This window comes from Eurytemora carolleeae, unplaced genomic scaffold (genome assembly GCF_000591075.1).
Source record: "Eurytemora carolleeae unplaced genomic scaffold, Eaff_2.0 scaffold2, whole genome shotgun sequence".
NCBI classification, from domain to species: Eukaryota; Metazoa; Arthropoda; class Copepoda; order Calanoida; family Temoridae; genus Eurytemora; species Eurytemora carolleeae.
Genome location: NW_019396051.1, coordinates 104,566 through 130,708, shown reverse-complemented (window position 1 = coordinate 130,708; position 26,143 = coordinate 104,566). Strand labels below are relative to the sequence as shown.

The 26,143-nt window shown below is 38.0% G+C and overlaps 2 protein-coding genes across 2 annotated transcripts in view; both read right to left on the bottom strand.

The window, feature by feature from the left end:
• Positions 1 to 67: 67 nt before the first annotated feature.
• Positions 68 to 14,879, bottom strand: LOC111704995 (uncharacterized). Its single transcript, XM_023477412.1, has 12 exons — positions 8,194 to 14,879; positions 6,801 to 7,687; positions 6,018 to 6,126; positions 5,234 to 5,914; positions 5,015 to 5,132; positions 4,495 to 4,715; positions 4,224 to 4,379; positions 3,955 to 4,038; positions 3,491 to 3,594; positions 1,607 to 2,814; positions 1,087 to 1,211; positions 68 to 853 (listed from the first exon to the last, which is right to left on the bottom strand). Exons 1-12 carry the CDS (start codon positions 14,249 to 14,251, stop codon positions 468 to 470), a joined length of 10,137 nt encoding a protein of 3,378 aa, XP_023333180.1. The 5' UTR covers positions 14,252 to 14,879; the 3' UTR covers positions 68 to 467.
• A 311-nt stretch (positions 14,880 to 15,190) lies between these two features.
• LOC111705257 (uncharacterized) overlaps positions 15,191 to 26,143 on the bottom strand; it is an 11,699-nt gene continuing 746 nt past the window's right edge. Inside the window, exons 2-12 of the mRNA XM_023477763.1 lie at positions 25,293 to 25,444; positions 24,740 to 25,056; positions 24,421 to 24,626; positions 23,959 to 24,116; positions 23,100 to 23,199; positions 22,188 to 23,002; positions 21,989 to 21,996; positions 21,805 to 21,931; positions 19,777 to 21,676; positions 16,335 to 18,579; positions 15,191 to 15,208 (exon numbers count right to left, since the gene is read on the bottom strand). Of these exons, the coding sequence (XP_023333531.1) occupies positions 15,191 to 15,208; positions 16,335 to 18,579; positions 19,777 to 21,676; positions 21,805 to 21,931; positions 21,989 to 21,996; positions 22,188 to 23,002; positions 23,100 to 23,199; positions 23,959 to 24,116; positions 24,421 to 24,626; positions 24,740 to 25,056; positions 25,293 to 25,308 (5,910 nt within the window). The 5' untranslated portion in view covers positions 25,309 to 25,444. The remainder of the gene's footprint in view (positions 15,209 to 16,334; positions 18,580 to 19,776; positions 21,677 to 21,804; positions 21,932 to 21,988; positions 21,997 to 22,187; positions 23,003 to 23,099; positions 23,200 to 23,958; positions 24,117 to 24,420; positions 24,627 to 24,739; positions 25,057 to 25,292; positions 25,445 to 26,143) is intronic.

Below are 26,143 nucleotides of genomic sequence, written 5' to 3'. Positions count from 1 at the left end.
TTCAACTTAGGTCTCATTTTTACCAAATACATATTATTCCATCTAGAAAGATAACAAATTTAAAAAGTTAATACTCGATTTATATTTCTGAAATTTCCGTGTTAACTAAACCTAATCACAAATATCAAATTTTCATTTACATTCAAGCGCTACCTTGTACATCAACACAAACAAATTATCCGTCAGTATCCGTGTTCTATATATATTTTATCTCAGGATTATGATCGGTCAGAAGGACCAACCGTCAACCTAGTCATATTTCATTCGTGTTGAGTAAATTGCGACTACAAATATGTATATGGTTAGTACATTTTCAAACATAAGCTATTCCAAGTAAATATTTAATAACAGCATCGAAGTTGAAAACTTCATTGGTTTGTACATTCTGTGCAATGAATAAGTCCAGTGTGTAGTAAAGTAGGATATTTCTGGATAGTTTATAATAGTCTCTATCTATCTATCTATCACTAGAGAGAATAGTCTGATATAGGTTGGGCGTACTGCAGAACCTCATCCAGGGACATACTCACTGTCTCCTGGGGCAGGCTACAGCTGAGCATCCGGGCAGGGAGACCCGGAGCACTGGATATAGATATCAGACTTGGACCAGATACGTCCAGAGGATCAGGTTTAGATCCACCAGGATCAAGGTTGAAGGGGACGTCGAGCTCCATACTGGAGACCACAGAGGAGTTGGTGCTATCACTATTGGATAGGATGGTTCTTTCTTCTACAGGTTTGTTTACCATAGAGTCCGGAGACAGAATCTCATTTAGCACTGCACTACCGTTCACTCCATCGTCCTGGGTTTTGTAAATACCATGAAGGTTTTTCAAATGCTTCGTTCGATCTCCTGAACAAAAATCCCGTCAAAATCATATTATAATATATTAAAATCCAACTTAAAAGGAAAAACTTGTGATAAGAATACTTATATGATTTCTTGTCTCCAGTTTTCCCAATGTATATGTTTACTATTTCCAAGTAAGGAATTTCGTCGGAATTTCAACGTTTTCTAAATATCCCCAGTGCAGGTGTCGGATCCTGTCTTGTAAAAGCATTTCTGCAGACGAAAGCATCACTCACCTTTATATCTAAATTTGTTTCCGCAGACATAACACTGGAAAGGACGTTCTCCGGTGTGCCTCCTGTAGTGATCTTCAAGCTTACTATTGGATTCAAAACATTTCTTGCAAACATCACAAACAAACCTAGAAAAACAGGTTTCATTTGATCTAGCGTTTAAATATTCATTAGTTCTCAACTCATTAGATAATCTACAAGGTTTAATTTAAACACATTCCGGAAAACTTTTGCTTAGGTTCCCGTAGTTTGAATACATTTATTTTGTTAAATAAGGCTAATTACTGTGACTAGAACAAGTTACAACTGTTTTCAAGTATTTAGAACATTTCAAATATTTCAAGAACTCAAAGATTTACTACCGATAACATAAAAACACGTTTTCCACCGGTCTCCGAGCATAAAAATTTAAATTTTATCGAACTATATGTCAAAAATATTATGAATCTACTAATACTTAAAAATATTATGCTGATCAACAATTAGTTGAACTTTATAATTAAATTAGTAAAGGAATCCCAACCTGCATTCCCCTGAGTGCATCTTCAAGTGACGTTTCAGCAAATTAGCTCGGTCAAACGTTTTCCCACAGTTTGGATGCTTACAGATAAACTTCTCTCCAACCTCCATATCCTCCGATCTAGCAGGGTTCATGTCTATCTCAGATACAACCGACCTCACGGATCCAGGACTGGTCAAATCAGATTCTCTGTCAGACTTGGTTGCGTCAGATTTACCAGACGGGATACGAGCATAGGAGAGCAGATCTTCAAGACTCAGAGTCATTGTTTCAGAGGTAACTCCGGGCTGGCTCTCCCGACTAGAATCACTAGTGAAACTAATATCTGCTGGAAGAAATGACTCAGGTAGGCTAGAAGTAGATGTTGTTGAAAAACTATGCGAAAGAATAGGTTTGCTACTTAAACTACTCGGAGTAAAGGTGGTTGAGAGCAAGTTTACGGAGGATGCTGAAGAAAAGTTAATTTCCTGATTCCTGGAGTACACCGGAGCCGGACTCAGGGTTTTTACAAAAGGCATCCTGATGATCTTAGGTTCCCTGGAGGTACTGAGCAAGGTTCTAAGTGTTTGAGAAGAGGTAGCTGAAGATGCGGACAGAGTGATTCCAGTTTTGAAAGTGGAATGGGAAGTTTGAGGCAGAGCAAAGCTGGTAATTATGTTCTTCCCCTTGAGTACGGGTCTCTGAATGGAACCACTTCCGTCTGCAATATGAAAGAAAACCTGTTTTGTTGTATCATTACTCTGCAGAATCGTACTCTTACCAGAACTCATAAGCTGTAGATATCCAACATCCTGGTTCACGGGTTTAGAAGAGAACACGGTGTTTGGAAGGACTAGGGAGGTATCAATAGATCCGTTGACGGAAGAGGTTAATCCAGCCAGGGTTCGGGCAGTCGGAGACAACATTACATCATCATCTCCGTCTGCTGCCAGCATGTTGAGAAGGTTTTCGTCTAGACTAGGATCAGGGTCTGGGATGATAGTTCCCGGATTGGAGTTAGATCTGATGGTGAAGGATGGAGAGCTGACTGGAGGTTGCATAGAAGGAATGATGATGTGAGAAGGTCTAGTTCCGGTGGTCAGGACGGTTCTCAGTGTAGAAGAATCCGAGTTGATGGTGGTTACTGTTGTTAAAGTCTTATGTTTAGCAGCTTGTTGAGCATTCTCTAGAGCTATTAGCTCATCCTCCTGCAGGGGTACAGGAGTAAGCGCCTAAAAAACACAAATTATTAACAATGCATTGAAGGCAAAGGTATATCAGTAAAGTTTGGTTCTGTTAAAAAACTAAGAAAAAGGGTATTTATATAAATATTACTATGACTTAAAAATACAGCTTAGAACCAGATTTTTAAAAATAATATTAAAGATTGCCAACGAAGCTCAGAGTTCTAAGCCTGGCCGTAGAACCGGGCCTGAGAAACCACTATTTACTAACAAAAAACTATTTCCAAAGCCAGACCCTTCCTTTAATTACTTCTTGGGTTCTTGGAAGAGGAATGCTATTTAACAAAATATGTTAAATAGGTTTTTAATTAACGAATGGTTGACTAGCATAACACCGGAAAAACCAGAATTACATAATCATTTGATAAACTAATACGACGTGAATAAAAGTTGATTACAATTATTATGACGGTATTCCAGTTAATTTAGTTCCACCTGACATAGATAATTTTAATAATTTCAATCATTTTCCTGCATTACAAGTTAACATTGGAAACCTTACAGCTGTCGTCAGCAATTTGTAGGCTTGGGATTTAATAAAAACTTTGACTTGCATTGCATTTTCGGGATTTAAAAATACTTTTCTAACTAATATTATGTAACATAGCACGTTCCGAACAAACACAAATCTTTCGAAATGAGTCCAGCTGAAGTAAGTAAGTACCTGAGAATGTCCTGGATGATATCTCTTGATGTGTTTAGAAAGATCTCCTTTATACCTAAACCTCTTGAGACAAGTCTTGAACAAACATCGGAATGGCTTCTCTCCTAATCAAAAAAGGTTTAACTACTCAGATATCGACATAAACCTAATCTAATCGAGAGGAAATTTGGTACACAAGCCTTGAAAGTTCTTCTAAAATTATTTTCTTATGCTATACATTCCTAAAAATGTACGGGGAAGGAATTGATTTCAAAGGTTTGGCGAGTTGACAAATAAGACTTTTTACCAAAAAATTCATTTGTTTCCACCAATACAGCGAATTCAAAATCATAAAAACATTCCCTATTGATTGAGGGTAGCCGGTAGGGGGAGGGGATATTTTCAAAAATAAGGAAAACGCCTTTTCAAATAAATATTTACCATGCAACTACAAACAATGAATATAATGTCAAAATTTATCATACCTGTGTGTTTTCTTTTGTGGGAATCCAATTTTGATTGAGTGAAGAAACCTTTCCCGCAATCCTCGCAGAACAGTTTGTAATCACCTAGAATATCATCCTTGTTTTTATACTATTCAGCAGAAATTCTTCTCACTACTCAATCAGCACATCACAAACTCAGGCAAAATAACTCTATCATTAGAAGCAAAATTAGTTTTGTATCTCATCTAATGATATTGAACAAGGATTGTTGTTTTCAAAGTGTCAAGATTATTGTCAAGGAATGATACCTGTATGTCTCCGCATGTGACTCATCAGGTTTCTCCTGTTCCCAAACCGTTTATCACATTGAGAACAAGGGTACTCTCCTTCATCAGGTAGACTAGGAGTTCCACTTCCACTACGGGGAGTAAATGGAGATGTTATTCCACTCTCACTTCGCAGATCTAATCAGAAAACATCTTTATGGAGGATAATAATTGTGTTGAGCGAGCACTTTGAAATGACATCAAAAAGCAAAAAAAATATTCCTAAAATGAATCAAGATTTGGATATACCTACCGGCAATACTAGGAGTATTTCTACTGTACCCATCGCTTGTACTATCTCCAACCAGATCAAACGCATCATGAGACATGTCTGTCCCACTCAGGAAGGACGCCGCTCCGTCATCGAAGCTTTGATCGTGTCCTCCGGGTAGAGAATGTCCCTCTAAGGACGGAGCAAAGCTTGCTAGATCATCCAAGCTAAGACTTACAGAACTATCTCCGGGTTCCATCAAGCTGAAAAAAAACTTTATTAGATTCAAAGTTTTTAATAAAAAGTAATTTAATGACACGAAAAATAATAACAGTCATAATATTGATTGATTCGGCGTAGATATTATGTTTTTATATTTTTTCAAATTTAATAACATCAATAATATTTGTTAATCTTTCAAAGTGGAAATCAAGGTCATTCCCAATTTCACATTCATGAAATTTCTCAGGTTAGTTTCAATTAACAAAAATGTCAAATATAGGATTTTTGTTTCAAGTAGATCATAATTTAATCATTTAAAATGGGATTAAAGGCTTCAAACCTGTTCTCGAAGAGAGGAAGGGTGTCCTGCAGCATGAAATCCTCAGGGTCCGGAGGTTCATCCTTATGACTCCCGACCATAACAGGATCTTGTTTTATCAGAACAGTATTCATGGAATCTAAACAAGAATTCGTTAAAAACCAGGAGCAATGAGATCTAAATTAGAACCTCAATGGGATTTATTTCGAATTACAAAATTAGTTGTTTACAACTGCTAACCTGAGATGAAATTGGATGAAAATCCGTTCATACCGAGAACTACAGTTTTAGCCATAGACTCGGTGGACGGAGACGAGGTGAACACTGTGGAGGTCACGTTGCTGGTCAGTGTGGCAGGTTTACTCATGATCATACTTAGATCCGTCTCTATTCGTCCTCTTCGGCTGGGATCATGTCGGCTTCTCTTGTGGGTTTCAAGATCCCTCCGACCCTGGAATGTTTTAGGGCATTCATCGCACTTGAAGGGAAGCTCTCCACGATGTCTCTTCATGTGAGTTTCAAAGTTTCTCTTGTTTTTGAGTTTAGCCGAGCACATCTCACAGCTGTAAAATTTATCCGTACTTGTATCAGATAGAGTTTTGTTTACAACACCTAGGGAGAGCTGCCTGGCAAGAATGGATGAATCTGAACTCGTCCCGTCTCCATTCATGGTTATTTGGCCTTGAACATGTTCGATCTTGATCCCGGTGGAGATGGAATGAGGTTGACTAGTTCCATTCATTCTATGAGATCCTCCATTCACCATTTGGGAGGGGGAGATGGCCATAAGATGGGAGTTAGGAGAAGATTCTAGAAAGTCTTGTTCTCCGTCAACTTGAGAAGAGAACATATACATATTCTCAGCAGCCGGACTCATATCATCCATATCATCCAGGGTCATCGGTATCGAGTCATCAGTATCTGAAATTTAAATGTTCTGTAAAAACAAAAATAATCTTCTGAATTTAGCTCGCTTATTTACAAAAAAACCATTATAAATATTACTGAAATATTTAGTATTTACCATATCCGTCAACAGGTACGTGAGAATCTAGGTCGTGTTGGTTTAATGGAGAATCAATAAATTCAAACTGTGGAACCTCTTGTAATCGATCAGGAACCGTAGTCAGAACCTGAAATTCATCGGTTACTCTTTAGAAGTTAAAAGTTTATTTTTTAAGGGAGTGTTCGAGAAAAATCAATGGGGCATCAGTCGGTAATATTTTCATTAATATTCCAAGTTTCTGTGATTTGCAATAGATAAAACCCATTTTAAAAAGTCTCGTTTCCTTCCATAGCAATATTTTTACGGACTTTAATTTGAAAACAAGAGAAAATATTGAGTCATAGATATATATTTTTTTCTGTATTCAAATTAGTTTTTTATCTTGACTAACTTCAACCACTTAAAACAATTATCTGCTTTAAATGCATGGTCATTCATTGAATTTTAAAATATTGAAATCCGTGAAAATCTTTAAACTTTCAAAAGCATATTTCACTTCTTTTATGGCAGGAAATAAGCTAAACCCTTTATGTTTTGAAAAGATTAAATCAATAATTATTACTGTGTTTAGAATTAATTCGGAAACTTTCAATTTTAAATACTGGGTCAGTTCAGATTAATTTCAGCTTTGAACTGGATATTGCACGTACAAATTTCACGATTATATAATAATTGTTCTAGTCGTTTACTATTAATAACACAAACATCAGGTACAAACGAAGGAAGAACCGATGAATGCAAATCTGATTAGCTTTTCAACTTTATCAATAAATTAAAAATATGTATTTAAATCTAGCTTACCGATTGGATGCTGTTTCTTCTGACTGTAGTGACAACAGAAGATTGAATTATCCTACCACCCTCTGTCAAGGTCATGGTCTGGCCCATCGAACTTGTTTGCTCCAGCTTAGGTTCTGCCTTGCTCTTGTGAATTTTCGTCTGCTTGTGTTTGACGAAGTTTGACCGATCTGCAAATGCTTGGGAGCAGGGTTCACATTTGAAAGGTTTTTCTCCAGTATGAACCCGAACGTGGGTTTTGAGACGGAAAGAGTTGGGGAAAAGTTTGCTGCAGATGTGACATTGATGTTTCTTTTTATTATTTTGATCTCCGCCATCGCTGCTATCCTCACTAGCCGACCTGTCCCGCTTAATCTGAGCACTATTGACGGAGCTTGAGGGGTTGGAACTACTACTATTGGAATCTCCGGGGTTACGGGTGGCACCTGGAGCAGACGGACTTTGTGTAGTTGTTACAACCTGGATTGATTTGTAACTATCCGTCAGCAACTTGTAGATTGTCCTTGGTGATAATCTAGCAGGTCTATAAACGTCAGAGTTTCCATCGATCTGTTGCAGGTCTTCACTATCACTCTCACTAAGATCTGATTCATCAAAACCATCACATTGAGGGATAATGTTGCTTTTAGCCTGTACAATGGACGTAGCCCTGGAAAATATCTCCTCAGTCAGTTCTTTCGATGCAACCAAGGATTCAGGAACTTCATCTTTTGATTCTTTGATATTTTCATCAGAGTTTTCATTCATACCATCATCAGTCTCAGTTTGCTCAGTTGTTGAATTCTCTGGATCAGCTGCTGAGGATTTATGATTTAATTTATTTTCAGCTGATTGAGTTGAACTGAAACCTGTTTCAGAATTTATCTCCTCTAATCCAGCTTTTCCAGTTTCTGAACATAAAATGCTGATTTTTAATTTGAATTAAAAAGTTAATAATTTTCATTTTAAGATAAGAGCAATCGTCAGATTTCAGTCAGCTGGTTCAAATTAATCAAATTAAATTATGGTCATAAAAAACTTAAACATATCATTTGCTTCTAAAAATTATTCTTTAAAATTTTTGGATCTAGTATTTTTAAAGTCTAAGTTCCTATATGTTTGTGTAAAAAATGAAAAAATTGAACAGTCAGCAGTTATGCGTTTAAAACTGTATTGTTTATAATCTGTTTGTTTACTATATTGTATACAGCCTTAAATGTAAACAAAGAAAGTCACATCGATGTGGGGGGGGTTTAAAAATTCTTAACTAACAAAAATAATTTGATCCTTTGCCAATTAACACAACAGAAAAATTTCAACAAAAATGTTGATTTGATAGGAATTGATATCAATGAATATAACGCGGTAATTTGTTATCGTGTTGTGAGCTAAATTCTATTTTTGTTGAGTCTCTTACCTGAGAAAGTTTGCTTGCTTTCTCCAGATGGTGCTGGTGGCGCCGCCCTTGCGGACAGTTCAGCATTAATCTCAGGCTTTTCCAGCAAGTTCGTGGAAGATTTTGCTGCCGTGGAAGAAATTGATGTTTTCATCTCCATCGGTTCTTCTCTTGTAGTATTTTCTTTAGAAACCTTGGGCTCTTCTGCTGAAACCTTGGGCTCTTCTGCTGAAACCTTGGACTCTTCTGCCGAAACCTTGGACTCTTCTGCTGAAACCTCGGACTCTTCTGCTGAAACTTTGGACTCTTCTGCTGAAACCTTGGACTCGTCTGCTGAAACCTTGGGCTCTTCTGCTGAAACCTCGGACTCTTCTGCTGAAACTTTGGACTCTTCTGCTGAAACCTTGGACTCGTCTGCTGAAACCTTGGGCTCTTCTACTGAAACCTCGGACTCTTCTGCTGAAACTTTGGACTCTTCTGCTGAAACCTCGGACTCTTCTGCTGAGATCTTGGATTCTTCTGCTAAAACTTTAGAGTTTTCAGGTAAAACCTCTGACACTGCTTCTGAAGTTTCTGACTGATCGGCTGAGATCTTTAATTTTTCAGGGGAAACCTTGCTCTCTTCTTTTGAAACCTTAGGTTCATCAGTAGACTCTTTGAAACTTTTTGCAACCACTTCTGGCACTTTCCTGGAGATTTCTTTAATTGAGACTTCAGATTTAAACAAATCTTTGGTTATTTCTAGAACCTTGGATTCTTTGGTTAATACCTTGGACACAACAGCTGAAACCTTTGATTCTTCATCTAAAATCTTGAATTCGTCTGAAACCTTGGATACTTCAGGGGAAACCGTTGACACATCTACTGAAATCTTAGGGTCTCCTCCAGAAACCATAGACTTATCTCCAGACACCTTTGACTCTTCTGCTAAAACCTTTGATCTGTCAGTTAAAACCGAAGACTTATCTATTGAAACATTTGAGTGTTCTACTGAAACCTCAAGGCCATTCATTGAAACTTTAGAGTCACTTACTGAAACCTCAGACTCTTTCTCTGGAACCATAGGCTCTTCAATTGAAACCTTGGACTCATCTACTGAAACCTTGGTGTCTTCTACTGAAACTTTAGATTCTTTTGTTGAGATCTTGGATTCTACAGCTGTGATCTTAGGTTCTTCAATCAAAACCTTTGGGTTTTGAATTGTAACTTCAGGTGCTTTAATTGGATTCTTTGGTTTCTCATTCCTACTTGATATTCTAAGTTTAGTAAACTTTGATGATCCACTTTTCTCGTCATTCGAAATTTTTAGGTCTTTTACTTCAGCAGACTTAGTTTGAGAAAGTAAAGCAAGTTTTCCTGCAATATCCTCCAATGATTTCCCACCCCTTTTAGATCTTTTGATTAGTTCCGCTGAGGTTTTTAACTTAAATTTCACTGGGTTATCAGTCTTAGGCTGCTCTATCTGAATGTTGAAACCATGATCACTTGTAGTTTTAGTTTTCACCCTAAGTTTGATGGATTTATTAATGGAGCCATCTTCCTTCTTTGATGATCGATTGAAGGTAATTTTTAGTGGAACCTGCTGATCCTCATCTGAAGACAAACTTTCAGATATTTTGCACTTCTTGAACTTGATCTTTTCAGTTTTTTCCAATACTTCTTTGCGTTTCTTAGCCTTTCGTCCAAACCTATTCTCTTCAGCGGAAAAAATGTGCTCAGAAGGATCTGAAACTGCAGCAGTTTGAACTTTAACCAATTCCTGTCTGTTGGCAGAATTCTCACCAGTCATCTCATCAGACTTGTCAACTGGTAAATCAAGCTTTAACTTAGGAGAACTAATATCGATATCCTGATCTAAAGTTTGAGACTGATGAGCTTCTTTAACAGGGGAAGTTCTACCAGTTTCAGCTGAATTATTCGACTTAGTCTCACCAATTGGAACAGATGAATCTAGTTCTTTCTCCTGATTAGGTTGAATCAAAGGAGGTTGAGGTTCTATCATTTTAAGAGCCTGAGGAGAGGCCATAGCTTTCTTAGGTCTGCCTTTTCGTGCTCGCTTAGGAGAAGGTTCTGAAGTATTCCCTTCTTTTACGCAATCATTTTCTATCAACATTTTTGCAGAATTTATCTTCTCTTCCACTAATGCTGTTTCTTTAAAACTCTTTGGTTTCCGTCCTCGTTTCTTAGGACCAGGAATAGCCTTTGGAGTTTCATGTTCTTGGAGAACCGCACTACTAGCTTTGGGTTGAACAGGAGATACTTCATTCTTACATTCACTCTCTGCTTTCTTTTCTTTAATCTCCTTCTTCAGGCTAATTTTCAATTCATTGCAGTTGGCAATACAGGAAAAGTATGATTTTGGTTTTCTCCTCAAGATCATCTTAAGCTCATTTTCCTTCTTCAGAACTGAATATTTTCTATAAAAAATGGGATGAAATGGTTTCCTGCGAAGCACTTTGTCTGTTAACCTGAAGTTCTTCTCAATCATCTCTCTAGTGTTGAAGACAACATTGTCGTAAAGATTGTTCTTGCAAAGGATTTCCAAAGAATAATCATGCCGCTTCGGTTTGTATTTCTTTTGTTTCTCAATTGGTTGTTTATCTCGCAACTCTCTGAATTCAGCACTTTTCAAGATACGAAGTCGTTTTCTCTCATGCCAGAGGAAACTACGAAACTTGGGAATAGCTTTCTGAAAGTTTTTACCTATTTGGATAAACCTTTCTACTCGAGACAAAGGTTTCTCTTCTTTAATGCATTCCAAAAATTGAGTTAATGGTTCCTCTTCATCCAATGATTTTATTGTTTGTTCTTCTGTGATCAAAGTATTTTCCTCTTTTATGTCTTTCTTCACTTCATTACATGGTTTAGTTTCATCAGCAGAAACTGCAGATACTGAGGTTCTACTTTCACTTCTCTGATCCTCTCCAGAATCATATTTTTGTTTAAGAATTTCATTAAAAACTAAATTCCGAAGAGCATGAAGTTCCAGGTCCAAGGTTGAAGAGCTGAGACCAATTGTATCCACGTGAAGCTTACTCCTTGTAGGTCTACTTTCATCCTCCTTCATCTCAGATCCCTCACCCAAAAGTATCTTCAGGGATTCCGGAAGATCATCAGAAATATCTTCGTCTTCTTCATCTGACACAGGAGTCTCCTTCTCCTCTGTAATTGGCTCTTTGTCCTGAATTTCGGTGGAATTTTCAATCGGAACTGGTAGATTATTTGCAATTGCTTCATTTTCCTTCTTCTCATCTTCTTTGATCGCTTGAAGAGCTGTCAGTTCAGGAGTATCCTCAATATTACTTTGCTCCAAACTTAGCCTAGCAGAAACCTTCTTCCGTCCAGTTACCACAGGTTTTAAAATGGAGTTTTCCTTCTCCATCAGTTCAACCTGACATTTAGATTTCAGCGCTAAATCAGCAAAAGTTACAAAGTCCTTGTTCATTCCAAACTTTGGTTCTTCTACAGATTTTGGGAACCTTGTAGGAGAGGATTCAACCAGCTTCTTCTTCTTCTCCTTAACAATTTCATTTCCATCAGCATCATAGGAAGCTTCAGGAAGATCAAATGTTACCTTTAATTTAACCAGACTTCTTGGTGAGAATTCAGTTCTTAATCCACTCTTTAACACTTGACCAGAACCATCCCACTTTTCCGGAGTCATGCTTGTGTTCTGAATAATTTCAGGAGGAGTGAGGTTTTCTTCAGACATAGCTCTTGTTCTTCTTGAGCTACCCTCCAGGGAAGAGATATCAAAATTTACAGGTTCCAAGAAGGAAGAACCTTTCCGAGTTCTTGTTTTCCCGGTGTCCTCAGATGAATCTTCAATATCTGTTTCCGACTTTTTCTTTCTTCCTCTTTTCTTTTGAACCACAGGTTTAGGAAGAATAGGAGTTATTGGCTCAAGAATAGATGGTTCCAGATCAGTATTCTCAGACTCAAAAAACTGGTTAATTTCTTCAGAATTAATAGGTACAGATTGGACTGGAGACTTCAGTTTATCTAGTTTTACAAGAGTAATTCTATCCTGTTTCTCGGGAGAACGAAGAGAAGAAGTTTTCTCTGGGCTCTTAATCATTTCCAACTGCTCCGGACTTATAACCTTGTCAGTCAATATAGACGGATGAAGTTTTTCTGGTGACTCAGGTCTCTCTTGCTTAATTGGGGATTTTTTATTAGACTTTTCAGGCGATTTGTTTTTTTGTGGTGATGCAGAACGGTCAAAATTGTCCCCAGATCTCAGCTTACCTGACCTAAAAGGAGAAGTTTTTTCAGATTTTTGACGACTTCTTGATTTAACACTTCTCTCTTGCAGATCTGATCTACTTGTCTCAGGAGATGATTTTCCTCTAAGTTTTGATCTTCCTAAATCTTCTAGATCTGATGAATGTGCATCCATTGTGTCGGAAGTACTTTCAACAGGTGAACCTGGATCCACTAGAATAGATGATAGTTTGGATCCCTCATCCTTCTCGGAAATCTTTCTTTCCCTTGGTGATCTTTTAGGTGGAGTAGCATCTTTCTTTGGTTCCTTCTTCTTGAATATTCTAGCCAGAGCTGATGGTTTACTCACAGATTTCTCTTTCCCAGTCTTACTAAGAACACCCTTGACATCAAGTTTGGCAGGAAAACTCTTTTTCAGTATTCTGGGAACAGAATCTGAACATCTGATGAAATCTTCATAATGATCATTGTACAGGTGATATTTCATCTTGTCCGCCCTGTTGTATGACTTGTCACAAATTTCACAACAAAAATGTCTTTTATTAGCTTTGCCAACCAACTTAATTTTACAAAGCTCATCAGGAATCTTCAGTTTATCAGCAGGAATCATTAACTTTCCTCCAATTACAGAAACTCCTTTCTTCTCCAGAAGTTTATCCGCCTCTGCCTGCATTTCTGCGTCCTGGCGGGAATCATCAGTGCTCTCACTCTCCAACCTATCCGAGTCCTCAGAGGAAGATTTTCTAAGTCTTCTGGGACTTATTTTCTTAGGTTTCTCCAGTGCTTTGAGTTTCATTGAATCTGATTTCTTTGCTTCATTTTTCACTTCATCCTTTTTCTTTGCTCTAAAGATTCTGGCCACCATGCTAACTTTATTTTTTGCCCCTGAAACTGGCTTCCTTCTTGCTCCAGGAATCACTTTCATCTTCTCTTTAGGTTTCAAAGCAGGTTCATTTTTCTCTGAAGATTTTGAATCTTCAGTCTGATCCTCTAGTTCAGGAGGTGATAAAACAGACATAATATCATCGACAGGAGAAATTTCAATAACTTGTGTCAAAGTTCTTCTGGGAGTGGATTTTTTCACTTCAGGAGAAACTCTCTCTTCCTCAGCTTTAGCACCCTTGTCAGTTGATTTTGTGAGAAAGTTCTGAAAAGCGTCCAGATATTGGTCACCTTTCTTAGGAGAGTCAGGAATGGGGTTCTCTGGTATATTATCATCATCATCGATCAAGATCTCTTCAGGTTTATCGTCGTTTTCCTTCTCTCCCTCGTCTGAAGAACTATCACTATCTGAAGAGCTTGAACTGCTGGAACTGTCAGAATCAGAATCTGAATCAGATTCAGGAATAATCTTCTCCATGTTTGCTATTTCAGGTGGTAAGGTTTTTGGCTCATCAACAGGAGCTGGTTCAATGGTTTCTTTATTTTCCGTTTCTTTGGGTATTTCCTCTAACTTTTCCACTTCTGGTGTTGTTACAATTTCCTCCTTACTCTTATCCAACGATTGTTTATGAGATATTTCATCAAGTTTCTCTACTGGGTCCTCCAAATCTGGACTATGGGAACGATCTTCCCTCTCAAACCTGTTCAAGGAATCAGTATCACTACAAGAGTTTTCATCATTCCTGAGCTGAGAACCAACAATATACTTTACAGGTTGTGGCGCAGGATTCTCCAGTAATATTGGCATCTGACCAGATGCAGGGGGAACAACTGTCTTTCCTTCTCTTACCATATCAAACAAAGAATCATCTGACTTTCCCTTTTCTCCTCTTGTTACAGTGCTCAATCCTGGTACAGCAATCTCTGCTACCTTTCCTGGAGACTCTGTGGATTGGAAGGGTTTCCTGGCCATATCTGAAGGTTTAAATATTTTGACCCCAGATGTTGGTTTGCATACATTTGCTCCTGCTGCTGCAGCGGGATTAGTGGTTATCTCATGTGGTAGGAGCTCTCTGTTGTGGTTGGAGATCAGATGACGGTTTACAGCACTGCGTCCTTCAAAACATTTTGAACAGTCAGGGCATTTATGGTTGAGAATGCCAAGATGTCTGGCTCGATGGTTTCGGAAAGTTCTAAGATTTTTTAAAGTTTTGTTACAGATTCTACAGGTAAGAGAAGCAACGTCGAACTGAGATTCGTCAGTGTCTGAGAGAGGGGTGATGAACTCAGGACCAGTGGATATATCGGAGTTGTCAGTACAAGCACTAGATGGTCTCTGGTCGAACACTAAGCCTGGAGATTCAAGAGACACTGAGCTTCCAGACCTGGAGAGGACAGGAGGCCCGAGTTCATCATCATAAAGCTTAGGCAGTGGATCAGGGACTTCATCTTCAGAGTCCTCGCTAGAAGAGTCATCAACACCCTTCTTCTCTTCTTTAGGTTTCTGTAGAACCTCTGGTGGAACTGCCTTGATGATGACAAGAGGAATAGGTTTCAAGTATCCTAGTCTCTCACTTTCAACTAAAATGTAAAAGTTGTGAAACAATGAAGTTTGGAATTTTTATTTGTAATCTGACTTTTAAATTCAGAATCTGACCAGTAATCTTAAACTCAAATCCCTATAAATTTGTTACCTGATCGGGTAAACCTTTGGCATTTCAAACTTTGACTATTTGATCTTAAGGTAGTTTGAAATATCAAAGATCTACAACATCAGGTTGCAAAGATAAAAGGTTTAGAATATTAGTGTATGAGCATGGGAACAGCCCTTCTATGTTAAAACCATAATCCTAACCTTGACTCATGATTCCAACCCAACACTTAATCACAACCTTCATCTTTAACCTAACTTTTAATCCCAACCCAACTCCTAATCATAACCCAGGTTTTAATCCAGTCTTATTTTAAAAAATCCCTAATCTTAGTTCAATTCTAAATCCCAATCCAAACATAATTTCCTACTAGACTCTAAATCTCTACATGACTTCTACCAACACAACCACAACTCGATTCATGATTCAAAATTGACTTTCAATCCTTATCTAACTCGTAACTCTTCAGGACTTTTAAACAAAAATTAACATTCCACATAGGTCTCTTAAAGCAGTAAGAGAATTAATATCCTTCGTAGACTGCATCAAAAAAAATATTTAGGTTTTATGCAAAAATACAGTTAGCTTTCTGTTAAAAAGAAGAGACATAAATGAATGTAAGTATTAGTATTAAGTAACTAAAACAACATTTTTTTACACTTCAGTGAATATCTTAAGAACTTATAAAAACACATATATTTTATCAGTCCAATATAATAGAAAAATATTTAAGTTATAATAGTTAAGGTATTTAAATTAATTTTTCAGATCTGATTGTTTAGTAAAAGGATATAGTTTAAAAATTAGTGTTATTTTTTAAAAATTAGGTTAAAAGATCCTTTAAAAGTCAAACATGCAACCTAGGAATAAGAAAGACGACATAAATCAAAGGCAGGAAACTTTTGATTTTATAGAACAAATCAAGTCCATTCTCTGCTAACTAGGGGATAGACTAATCTCTAATTGGTGAAAACTTAGAATTCCATCACAAGGGACGAGGAAAGATAAGCTTAATTAATTCAGTTCATTCAAAAGTTCCCAGCCAAGAATAGGTTGAAGTATATTAACTAATGAACAATAAATAATAAACAANAAAAATAATAACAAAGTTCTTTAGAGGTAAAACACTGAAGATAAGAAGTAATAAAAAGCAGACCGTCAATATATTGATAACACTACATTTCATGGTAATGTTACATCGTCTATACGCAACATCCCCTTACTGAACTTCTGACCTACTGCAATATTGGTTCCTGTTTGAATTAAAAAATCGTCTGTAAGTGTACTTCTTCTTGATGCACTTTTAGTAAAAATTATGAATATTCAATTTTTGTAAAAAGAATTTCAAAATAGGTTTTATTGAAAATTGTTAATATTCAGTAGAACTTCAAAATGTTGTATTACCTTTTTCTCTTTCGGAGTAGTGCTGAATTTAGCTTTAGCATCTTCAATCAGATGCATCTTAGTGTGCTCTTGCAGGGATGCTTTATCAGGACAAATCTTACTGCACTGATTACAGCAGAAACCAGGTTTCTCTTGAACCATGCTCGGACCTGGTACAGGATCTTTTCTTGTGAACTCAGGTTTAGCCATGACAGGAGGTAGCGCTCCGTCCCGGAGATGTGTATTCATATGTCTATTCAACTTGACACGTCCTTGGAACGTTTTAGGACAATAGTTGCACCTGAAGTTCAGCATCCCAGCATGTCTTCTAAGATGGATAATGTAAGATCTCTTATTTCCAAGCCTTGTGTTACACATCTGACAAAGATGAGTTCCGTCCGCTGTTGGAGGAATTTCAGAGTCGAGTTCTGCTCTTGCCATTCTTTCAGCATCTTCCTCACTCAGTCCGTTTACCAAGGATGGAACAGAGGATGAGGAGAAGTTTCCAGATTTCTTCATCTCGTCCTGAGAATCTGTATCTTCTGTCAGATCAAAAAAGGCAGTATCAGCTGAAGATGGTATTGTTGCTGAAGCAGCTGCTGCTTCCAATGTCTTGGTTTCAGAAAACGTCTCCATGGAGAGTTTGACCGAATGATCTTCAATTTCTCCGCTTTCAGACGCTGGGTGAAGGGAAATTTGATCATTTGAGTCATAAGTATCATCCAGTCCAAACTCACCTAGAGATGCTCCAAAAGATTCTAAGAATGTGTGGATTTTATCCACCACAGCATCTTGAGTTTTCCTGGTGTGACTAGTTGCATGCTTGATGAGATGGGATCTTGATTGAAAAGTCATATCACAGTCCTCACACTTATGCGGCAAACTTCCCTCGTGACGGAGTACATGAACTCGTCTATTTTTTTCACTTGTAAACTTTTTATCGCAGAAATTACAAGCAAAGGGTTTCTCTCCGGTATGAAGACGGTAGTGGGTGGTGAGAGCTTCCTGTTTTTGAAAGGACATAGGGCACGTGTCACATTTGAAGGGGTGATCTTTCAAATGTCTGGTTTTGTGATTTTTTAACTCTATTTGGTTTCTGAAGGCCTCGGAACACTGGTCACAGGGAAACGGTCGCTCTGCTTCATGAATAGCTCTGACATGCTTCTCTAAAGATCTTTTTTCTCTAAATTCTTTCTTACAATAAGGACACACTTCCGGCTGCACGTCTCCATGAAGTCTAACATGACGAGCAAAGGATTTTTTCTGCAGAGATAAATGACAGATCGGACATGTAGCCATTTTAGGGGCTACCCCAAAATGGCTTAATAGATGATTTATTAAGGTTTTGTCGTTTTTGAACTGTTGTTTTTCACAAAATAGGCATAGAAGATTATCAAAGTCATAACCTCCGGTAATAATAGTTGGAACTTCGACTTTAAGTCCACCTTCGGTAATAACAGTGTAGGTTTCCTTTACTGGGTCCTTCTGTACTAGAGGTTCCAGGGGTTTGGGAGCTGGAGCACTGGGTTGGGTTGGTATCAAATCCTTTTCCTCTTTCAAGGATAAAGAGGAGGCAGAAAGATCTGATATATTTACAATTGGAGTTTCTTGCTTAGTGATAAGTTCTTGATTAACCTCCACAGGAGTTGTTAGAGATGAAGAGGGTTGCGCAGAAGGATAAAACTGACCAGGGAAAGAAAGAGACGAATCATTAGCTACCATGGTCTGTACAGGGCTGGATGCAGTAACCTCTAGTATCGGAGCAGGTTCACGCTTTATCTCATCTGGTAAGATACCAGTCTTAATATCAAGTTCCACCTGGTTTCCTAGCTCCAGATCTAGTTTTACCTCTGTCATGGGAACAACAGATCTTTTTGCTACAACTATTGGACCTGAAGGTTTAAGGTCAGCAAAGGACGGAACCTCTATATCTGGATAATCAGGTTTCAGTCCGTCCAAGGTTGTGAATGTGAGTCCTGACTCCTCCTTGATGCTGCCGGCAGCCTTGAAGAAGCTGTCCAGCTTTTCGTCTGTCGTACTGCTGTAATGATGACTGTAATTATAGTTGGAGTTCAGGTTGGCAAGGCTGTTGGATGAGTCTAGTAGATCAGGGAACTCTCCGGAGTCGTTGTGTTGAGGTTTATGTTCATCCTTGATTTTCTGATGAGGATTAGATCCTCCAGTCATAAACTCATCCATGTCTAGAGGAACAACCCGAGCAGCTCCCTCTGTTAGTTTCTCCTGGATATCCAAACTGTCAGGGTTACTGAAAAAAATAGAATATTAGAATCGAGCATAATTGTTTCTTCATTCTTCGGCAAGAACAGAGCTGAAAACGATTAAATTTGCAAAAATTCAACGGAAATTTTTATTAATTGGTCACTAATTATTCCATTTCTAAATGGTTAAAAATCAAGGTTCAAATCTAAACAGTAAAATGGCTGGCTTATTTAGGAATATTATTTTAAAATGCTCAAATTTTGTATTAAGCCAGTTTTACTCTAATGCTTCCAAGAAAAATCGGGTAATTCGCTGCCCGCTAACATATTTTAACATTTACAAGTTAGCATTTAAGCTCTTTCTGTTAAAAAGTTCAATTCTATGGAATTGAGGATAAGCCATAACGTTTTCTTGTTCAAAAGTTTTCATTTCAAAACATTTTTACTATCTTAATTTCAATTGAAGATATGTCATAAATTTATTTTAAAAAACTTAAAGACAATTCAATTTCCAAAATGCTAATTGAATTTTCCCACGTGACTAGGTTCCTGTTTCTAGATTCTGATTTTAAAGTCATAGAAACACAAGGGGAAATTGAAATAATTTTTTTTTTAAATTAAATTTTCTAAAACCTTGTTCTCGTTAACATTAAATGGCGGAGGGGGGGCGGGCAGGTGGCACTTATTTCATTAATTAATTTAGTCAGTATCAGGGGCGGATACAGGATTTAAGCATGCTATTTAGAAGCTATTCTAAAAATAGGAACAAAAAATTCCAAATTCAGGGGGGGGGCGAATGTCCCCCCCCCCTGTATCCGCCCCTGGTCAGTATTATTAAATTTTATTAAGGCTTTTTTACTAATGCTATCAATATTAACCCGTTATCTAATAATCTTGTCTGTCGGTTTGTAACAAATAAACGTTAAAAAACCTTAACCGATCTGGTCCAAATTTTGTGTGGTAAATCACATGACCCCGAGAAAGTTTTGGCCATTAGAAATTGAAAAATATAGCCTAGAAACAATTTCGATTTTAACATTTTTGTGCGTCCATCAATGCCGAAAAGAGGCGATTAGCGACATTTAAAAGTTAAACCTTTTACTTTAAAAAGACACACTCAAAAAAGCTTTAGAGTATTATATTTACAAAACTTAATTTGAAATGATCAAAAAAAAAAAAATTCTGATACTTAATTAGTTACTTGGTCCAGGAATTTTATCTAACCATCCTTTGAATTGAATTACCTGGGGGTTTCTATTGCTGTCTGATTAACGTTGTACTGATAAATATCATCCATAGATAAACTAATCATACTGGAGGAAGCGGATACACTATCATCCTCCTGGGAACCTTCAGACTTCAGATCAAAACTCAATCCTTCGGATATTCTTGAGAAATGAGAGGTATCTCCAAGGATCATATGCGGGCTTGGAGCAGTCCGAGACGGTTCAACGTCCCGAGATATCTCCGAGGTAAGGTTCGGCATTTCTGCATCTTTTTGTTTATCCTCCGGCAGTGCCATTGCTGTAGTTCCGTCAGATTTCTGGATTACTTTAGGTGCCACATAACGCCCTGTAGCATGAGCATTCAGATGTTTTTCAAGCGCCTTCGGACCTTCGAAACTTCGGGGACAAAGATGACATTTGTGGGATAGTCCAGAGTTATGACGAGCCATGTGAAGTTTCATCTTCCTATCGTCTCTGAAACCTTTGCCGCAGAGTTCACAATGGAACGGAGTTTCTCCGGTATGGATTCTCACATGGACAGCGTATCTGTGTTGATCAACATAACTTCTCTTACAGTAGGGACAGATTAGAGCTTCATCAATTTTATGTCTCTTCTTGTGAATCTTCAGTTCACCTTCAGACGGACAGATCTTAGCGCAAACATTACAAGACCAGAGAATAGACCCGTCCTCCTGTATTGTTGGTTCGATTCTCGCTTCCCGAACTACAGGTTTATCCTCGAAACTAACCGAGGTTTCCCCTCTCATCCCCTGGATTGTTGGCGCTGGAGTTGTGACCGTATTTGATGAGTGTGTGAAGGACGAGTTTTGTGTCAGAGTTCCCATATGTTGAGTGATAGCAACCAGCCCTCCCTGACTGTTTGTTACTCCTACAGGTACTTTCAGGACTTCAGAACTCTGGATATTCAGCTGACCAGCTTGAAGCTGAGTAGCTTGAATAAGGGTTTTATTCCCTCCGCCGGGAATCAATGTCATTGGCATTCCTCCGGGGAAATTTCCTATAAAACTTCCGGTGTTATAATTGCCTCCACTACTGAAGACTAGTAGTGGCGGAGTAGATCCCAAGTTCATCCCTGCCACGGCAACTATTTGTCCGCCACTGCTCAGATTTGAGACACAGACACAAGTCGGTGTTCCGCTCAAGCTGGTATGAGCCAGCGTGATAATATTAGATGTGCTGACCTGGCTCAATTGGTTTACCGGCAGGCCTAAACTCGTCACGTTATTTAAATTCATTTTGCTCAGACCCTCACTGTTACTGTTCGTACTATCACAGACTTTTATTCTACACTGGGTAGTCCCGTACACTTGGTTTATAATACCTTCACTTGAGGAATTGTTTATTTCACTTTTAGTTTTTCCGGTCACTTGACCTAATTCTCCAGACTTAGATCTGGATGGCTTTAAACGCAACGGAGCGTCAGGGGGAGTCTCCCCCACCATCAAATGTTCATCACTTTTAGGAACAAATTTATCGTTTCTTTTCACTTTTTTCCATAATTTCTTTTTTTCTTTATTTATTAAGGATTTAGATACCACTAAAGGGCAGGAACCTTCAACAGTTGATTTAGAGCCAGACATAAGTTTTTTTACCCGATCTTTCTCGGTCAAGTCACGATTCATACATACAGAAAAATTTTCCGAGTCACTCTCCCCTCCGGAGTCGGAACTCTCGGAGAAGTTTCCATCCAGGTTCGGAATGGTTGACACCAGCTCAGGGTTGTGGATGAACTGCTGACCATAAACCTTGGAGCTGTGACTCGGAACATCAAAAACAATTCTTGAATGTTTGTTTTGTTCGAAATTTTGCAATCTTAAATCACAATTTTGTCCAAGAGTCAAAAGTTCACGCGCGCACATAATTTCTTCGACTGAATCGCGAATCTTGAGATCATTTTCTAACCGAAAAGCAAGATTTATTAGGAAAATAAAATAAGAGTGTTAAATAGCTGATATTTCAATCTTCGTAAATATTTATTAAATTATGGGAACATATGATCATAATTGTTTTTATCTTGCTTTTTACCCGTGAATTCAAGTTGAGGAACCAGGGTGACAGATCTTTGCTCATGAATACCCGTCTCTAGAGAGACGAGGAGCGGAGATGAATTGATAGATCCGTCCCCCTGTTGTATATCCAAGGCGGAACCATCCTGTCAAATTGCATTGGATCTTCCAGAACCTCCGTTCCCAGTTCCACTCGTCTGTACACTTGAATCTAAAAATAGATCACATTGAATAACTTGTTATGTTTAAACACTGAACGGTTTTAAAAATAAGCATAATCTTGTTAAACATCCCCCCACACCAAAAATAATGCTATTGCATGAAGATTTAAGGGATTTAAATACGTTCAAAGTAAGTTATTGACCGCAGAAGATTTAAATAATATCCTAATCAATAAAATACCTATGAAATATTGAGGAAAGCCTCCATTGACCGATGAGACGGGTACTGTAGCCTGTAAGGCTCCGGCCGGTAGGGCCACGAACTGTGTAGTTCCTCCCCTTCCTTCACTTCCATCTGTAATAAGAGGTTGCATGGTGCTGGGCATCACGTAGTAAAACACCTGGGGACTTCCCCCTGCAGCCATCAGCCCGGGGAATGAACCTCCTGCCAGGGTTATCTGAGCACCTTCTCCTTCTATAACTCCTTGAATCTGTTTAAGGATGTGTCCGCTGCTGCTGATCTGTGTAAGCTGCTCTTGTTTGACCGGCGTAGATGGAGCAGTTGTTAACATGATACCTTGTTTAGCTTTCTGGTTCATGTTCTGAAGAGCAGTGGCAACACTAGGCGGGAGCTGAATCTGAGCCGGGTTTAGCGGAGCTGCAAATATTTGGGGTTCGGGGGCCATTCCCAGTTGGTTCTTCGGAACCGGTTCGGTGGGAAGAGAAAATGTTATAGTTGCCAGGTTTGAATGCTGTGCCGGAGCAGAAACCGTGATAGTTTTCGTCGGAGACATTCCTGCAACAGTAATAGTTCGCGTCGGAGACATCACCGTTATATGATTAGCACTAGACGTCTGGTTTGGACTAGTTGCAGAGTTAGGGGACTCAGGATCCTGGTCCAGGTGGTTGTGGGTTGCTTGATGCTTCTTCAGCTCACGTTTATCTCTGTATCCGCGGCTACAAACTGAACAGACGAACGGTTTTTCTCCGGTATGGATCCGTACATGGGTGATATACCGCTCCCTACGCAGAAATCCTTTTCCACAGGTTCCACATCTATTAAAGAATAAATATTATTAAATTTGCTTAAGGATGTATCATATAGCTGAATTTTTACAAAAATATCTAATAAATGAATAAATCTGTGTCTTACTTGTACGGAAGGTCTCCCGTATGTCTCCTGGAGTGACGGTTTAGTTCGCTACGATCCCGGAAACTTTTGTCACACATGGTGCACTGGAACGGTCTTTCTCCTAAACAGATATATTTATTACAGGACTAAGAAAGCTGAGTAGAAGAATAACAGGGGAATCCCTATACATTTGTCTTATTTTCAAACAATGAAGTAAAGAGTACAGAACAGTTGAAAAAAAATATACTTAATATCTTCAACATTTCTTAAACATAGATCCATTATTATATCCATCTTTAATATTAGATTTCAACGTTCTAAAGTTACAACAGGCTTGCCAAATAATGCATGAAAAATTTACTAGAACTGAATATTTTGAGCTTGAACATTCAATGAGTTAAAGGGACTGTAAGCGTATTTTTAAGCGACCGTTCATGTAATTACAATCCCGGATTCACAACGATACCCTTAAAAGATTGAATGATAAAGTATGAATTATATATCAATGTTTAAAATTTTAAAAATTTATTTCTCTTAACTGTGATTTTCTAAAAAAAAATAGCCACAGATAAAAACTTTTAATTTAAGAAGCAATGGAGAAACTCACAGAAATAAACACTTAAGAGTCAAAGACAACAATATTGTCCACATTGTTAACTAGAAAAATGTTTTAAGGGTATTGCGGTGATTCGGGCGTTGCCCTGTTTCCATGTAGAGTTACTTTGAAACTAGGCTTATAGTTCCTTTAGAAAATACAGAAAACATTAAACTTAATTGAATTCATAGATTTAATTTTTAACAAGACTAAAAATGGACGTTTTGAAAAATCAATCCTTCTGAAACCGAAAATGATCTATTTATTACTTTATACTAAACGAACCTGAGTGCCAGCGAAGATGAGTCATGTAGCGTTCATGTCTCATAAACCCTTTATCACAGTCGCTGCATCTAAAGGGGAAGTCGCCGGTGTGTCGACGTTGATGTCGAACCAGTTCATACCGGTCACGAAACTGTTTCTGGCAGTACTCGCAAGTATACCTGAACAAAGTATTTATTAAGANATAAATAAGGTACGTTAAAAGGGGCAATATTTGTTCGAAAGAAAATAAAACAGAAGATAATTGTTCCGAAATTCCGCGGAGGATTTCTTCTGACAATTGATGTCATGACTCTTAATGAAGGGTTTCTGAACTGACCAGGGGGGGACAACTTAACAACAGGTTTAAGATAAAAGTATTGTATTAAACATATTTACTGAACTAGATAAATATGGAGTTCACTAAAATAATTACATTGGACAAGATTTATCGAAACAATTATTTGAACAATTTATTGAACTTACCTTTTTGTATCTTTATGTATCCTAGTATGCTTGGTCAGGTGTTCACGTTTAGCAAACCCTTTGTTGCAGATGTCACAGATAAAGGATTTAGTGAGAACAGCAGCACTCTTGATGGGAGTGTTGACCTCGTTCTTAATGACGGCCGCCGCCTGACTCAACGCATCCCCTTCTCCCTTCACCACGGCCTGGGTGACTGCAGTGGTCACCTAGAAAATTTAAAAATAAGGAAAAGGATCATATCAATTTTGAAAAGAAAGCTCAGAGCAAATCGTGTAAATAAAATTATTATATGTTAATAAAAAATTAAATGATATTCAACCTGAATAGGTATTCTGTTCCCTTCTGCATCTCTTTCCCACATAGTGTGGGGATAGTTAACGAACAAGTTGCTGTTCGGTAGCGTCCCAGACATCCCTATCAGCTGCAGGGTGTCAGCGTTCAGCTGGAAGCTTGTGCTTGTACCGCCTGACACGGCGGTAACCGGGACGATAGTCTCCGCCCCTGAGTTGGAGCTGGAAACCACGGTCTTTTGGGCGATAGCCACGGGAGTACCATCCCGGGCAGTGTAATATTGAACTGTTTGAGAAACGGGGACAGACATTGTATGGATAGAGTTAGGTATCTGAGCTAAATCAACTAAACAGAAAAATTGAATTTCAATAATTTAATTATGGTAAATTATCTGAATAAATGGTATTGCTAAAAAAGAATCGATTTGAAAATTAATTAAAAAATTAAATAAAAGGCAATATGAAATCTAAATTTTAATGTTATATAAAAAAAAATACAATTTCGTTGTTGCATAAACTTTAAACCATTTTTTCGTGAAATGTGACTGAATTACATAGATTGTTAAAAATACAATTAATCACCTGTTGAAGGCTCCATGCCAAGAGGTTAGTGCATCATGAGGAACTGCGTGGTTTACAGTTCCCAATGTAGATCTGGAGAAACAGGTTGCTGAACCTAACCCACTTATCTTGGATCTGGGCCCGGAGTACGCAGATAATTTGATTTATCCATCCTGAAAATTTTCAATAAAAAAATTAAGAAAAAATAACAACAAAACAATCGCGCAATATTGACATAATAATACTCTACCTAAAGACCTTATTTCAGCCCAGAACATATATGGTGCAATTTCATTAGGCGAGTAATTGGATTAAAATTTATTTATTCTACAAATCGATGAAAAAATGTTAACAAAGTTCTTTAGAGGTAAAACACTGAAGATAAGAAGTAATAAAAAGCAGACCGTCAATATAATGATAACACTACATTTCATGGTAATGTTACATCGTCTATACGCAACATCCACTTACTGAACTTCTGACCTACTAACTTTCCGACAAACTGCAATATCGGACCTACGCTAGCTGTTTATTTTTGTATTATTTGAGGGTTTGGTTAGGTTAAGACAGTTTCTGAGCAGAGCGCTGCGGCTGGGACAGGCTAGTGGGCCGAGCGCTGCGGCCACAAGTCCATTTAGCAGCTGTAAACCCACGTGCTAGTAGGTCGGATGTATAGTATAGCGGATTTGGCGTAAGTCAGTAGTGGAGTATAGCGGATTTGCGTAGGTCGAAAGATACACCATCGCATTTCATTTACACTAAAGGTTAATGTGTACAATCCGTGTACGCAGAAGTTGTACAAAGGTCACAGTGTTTGATAAAAACAGATTATGAAGTTAATTCCCGGTAACTATAAAGAGAATTTTTAACCC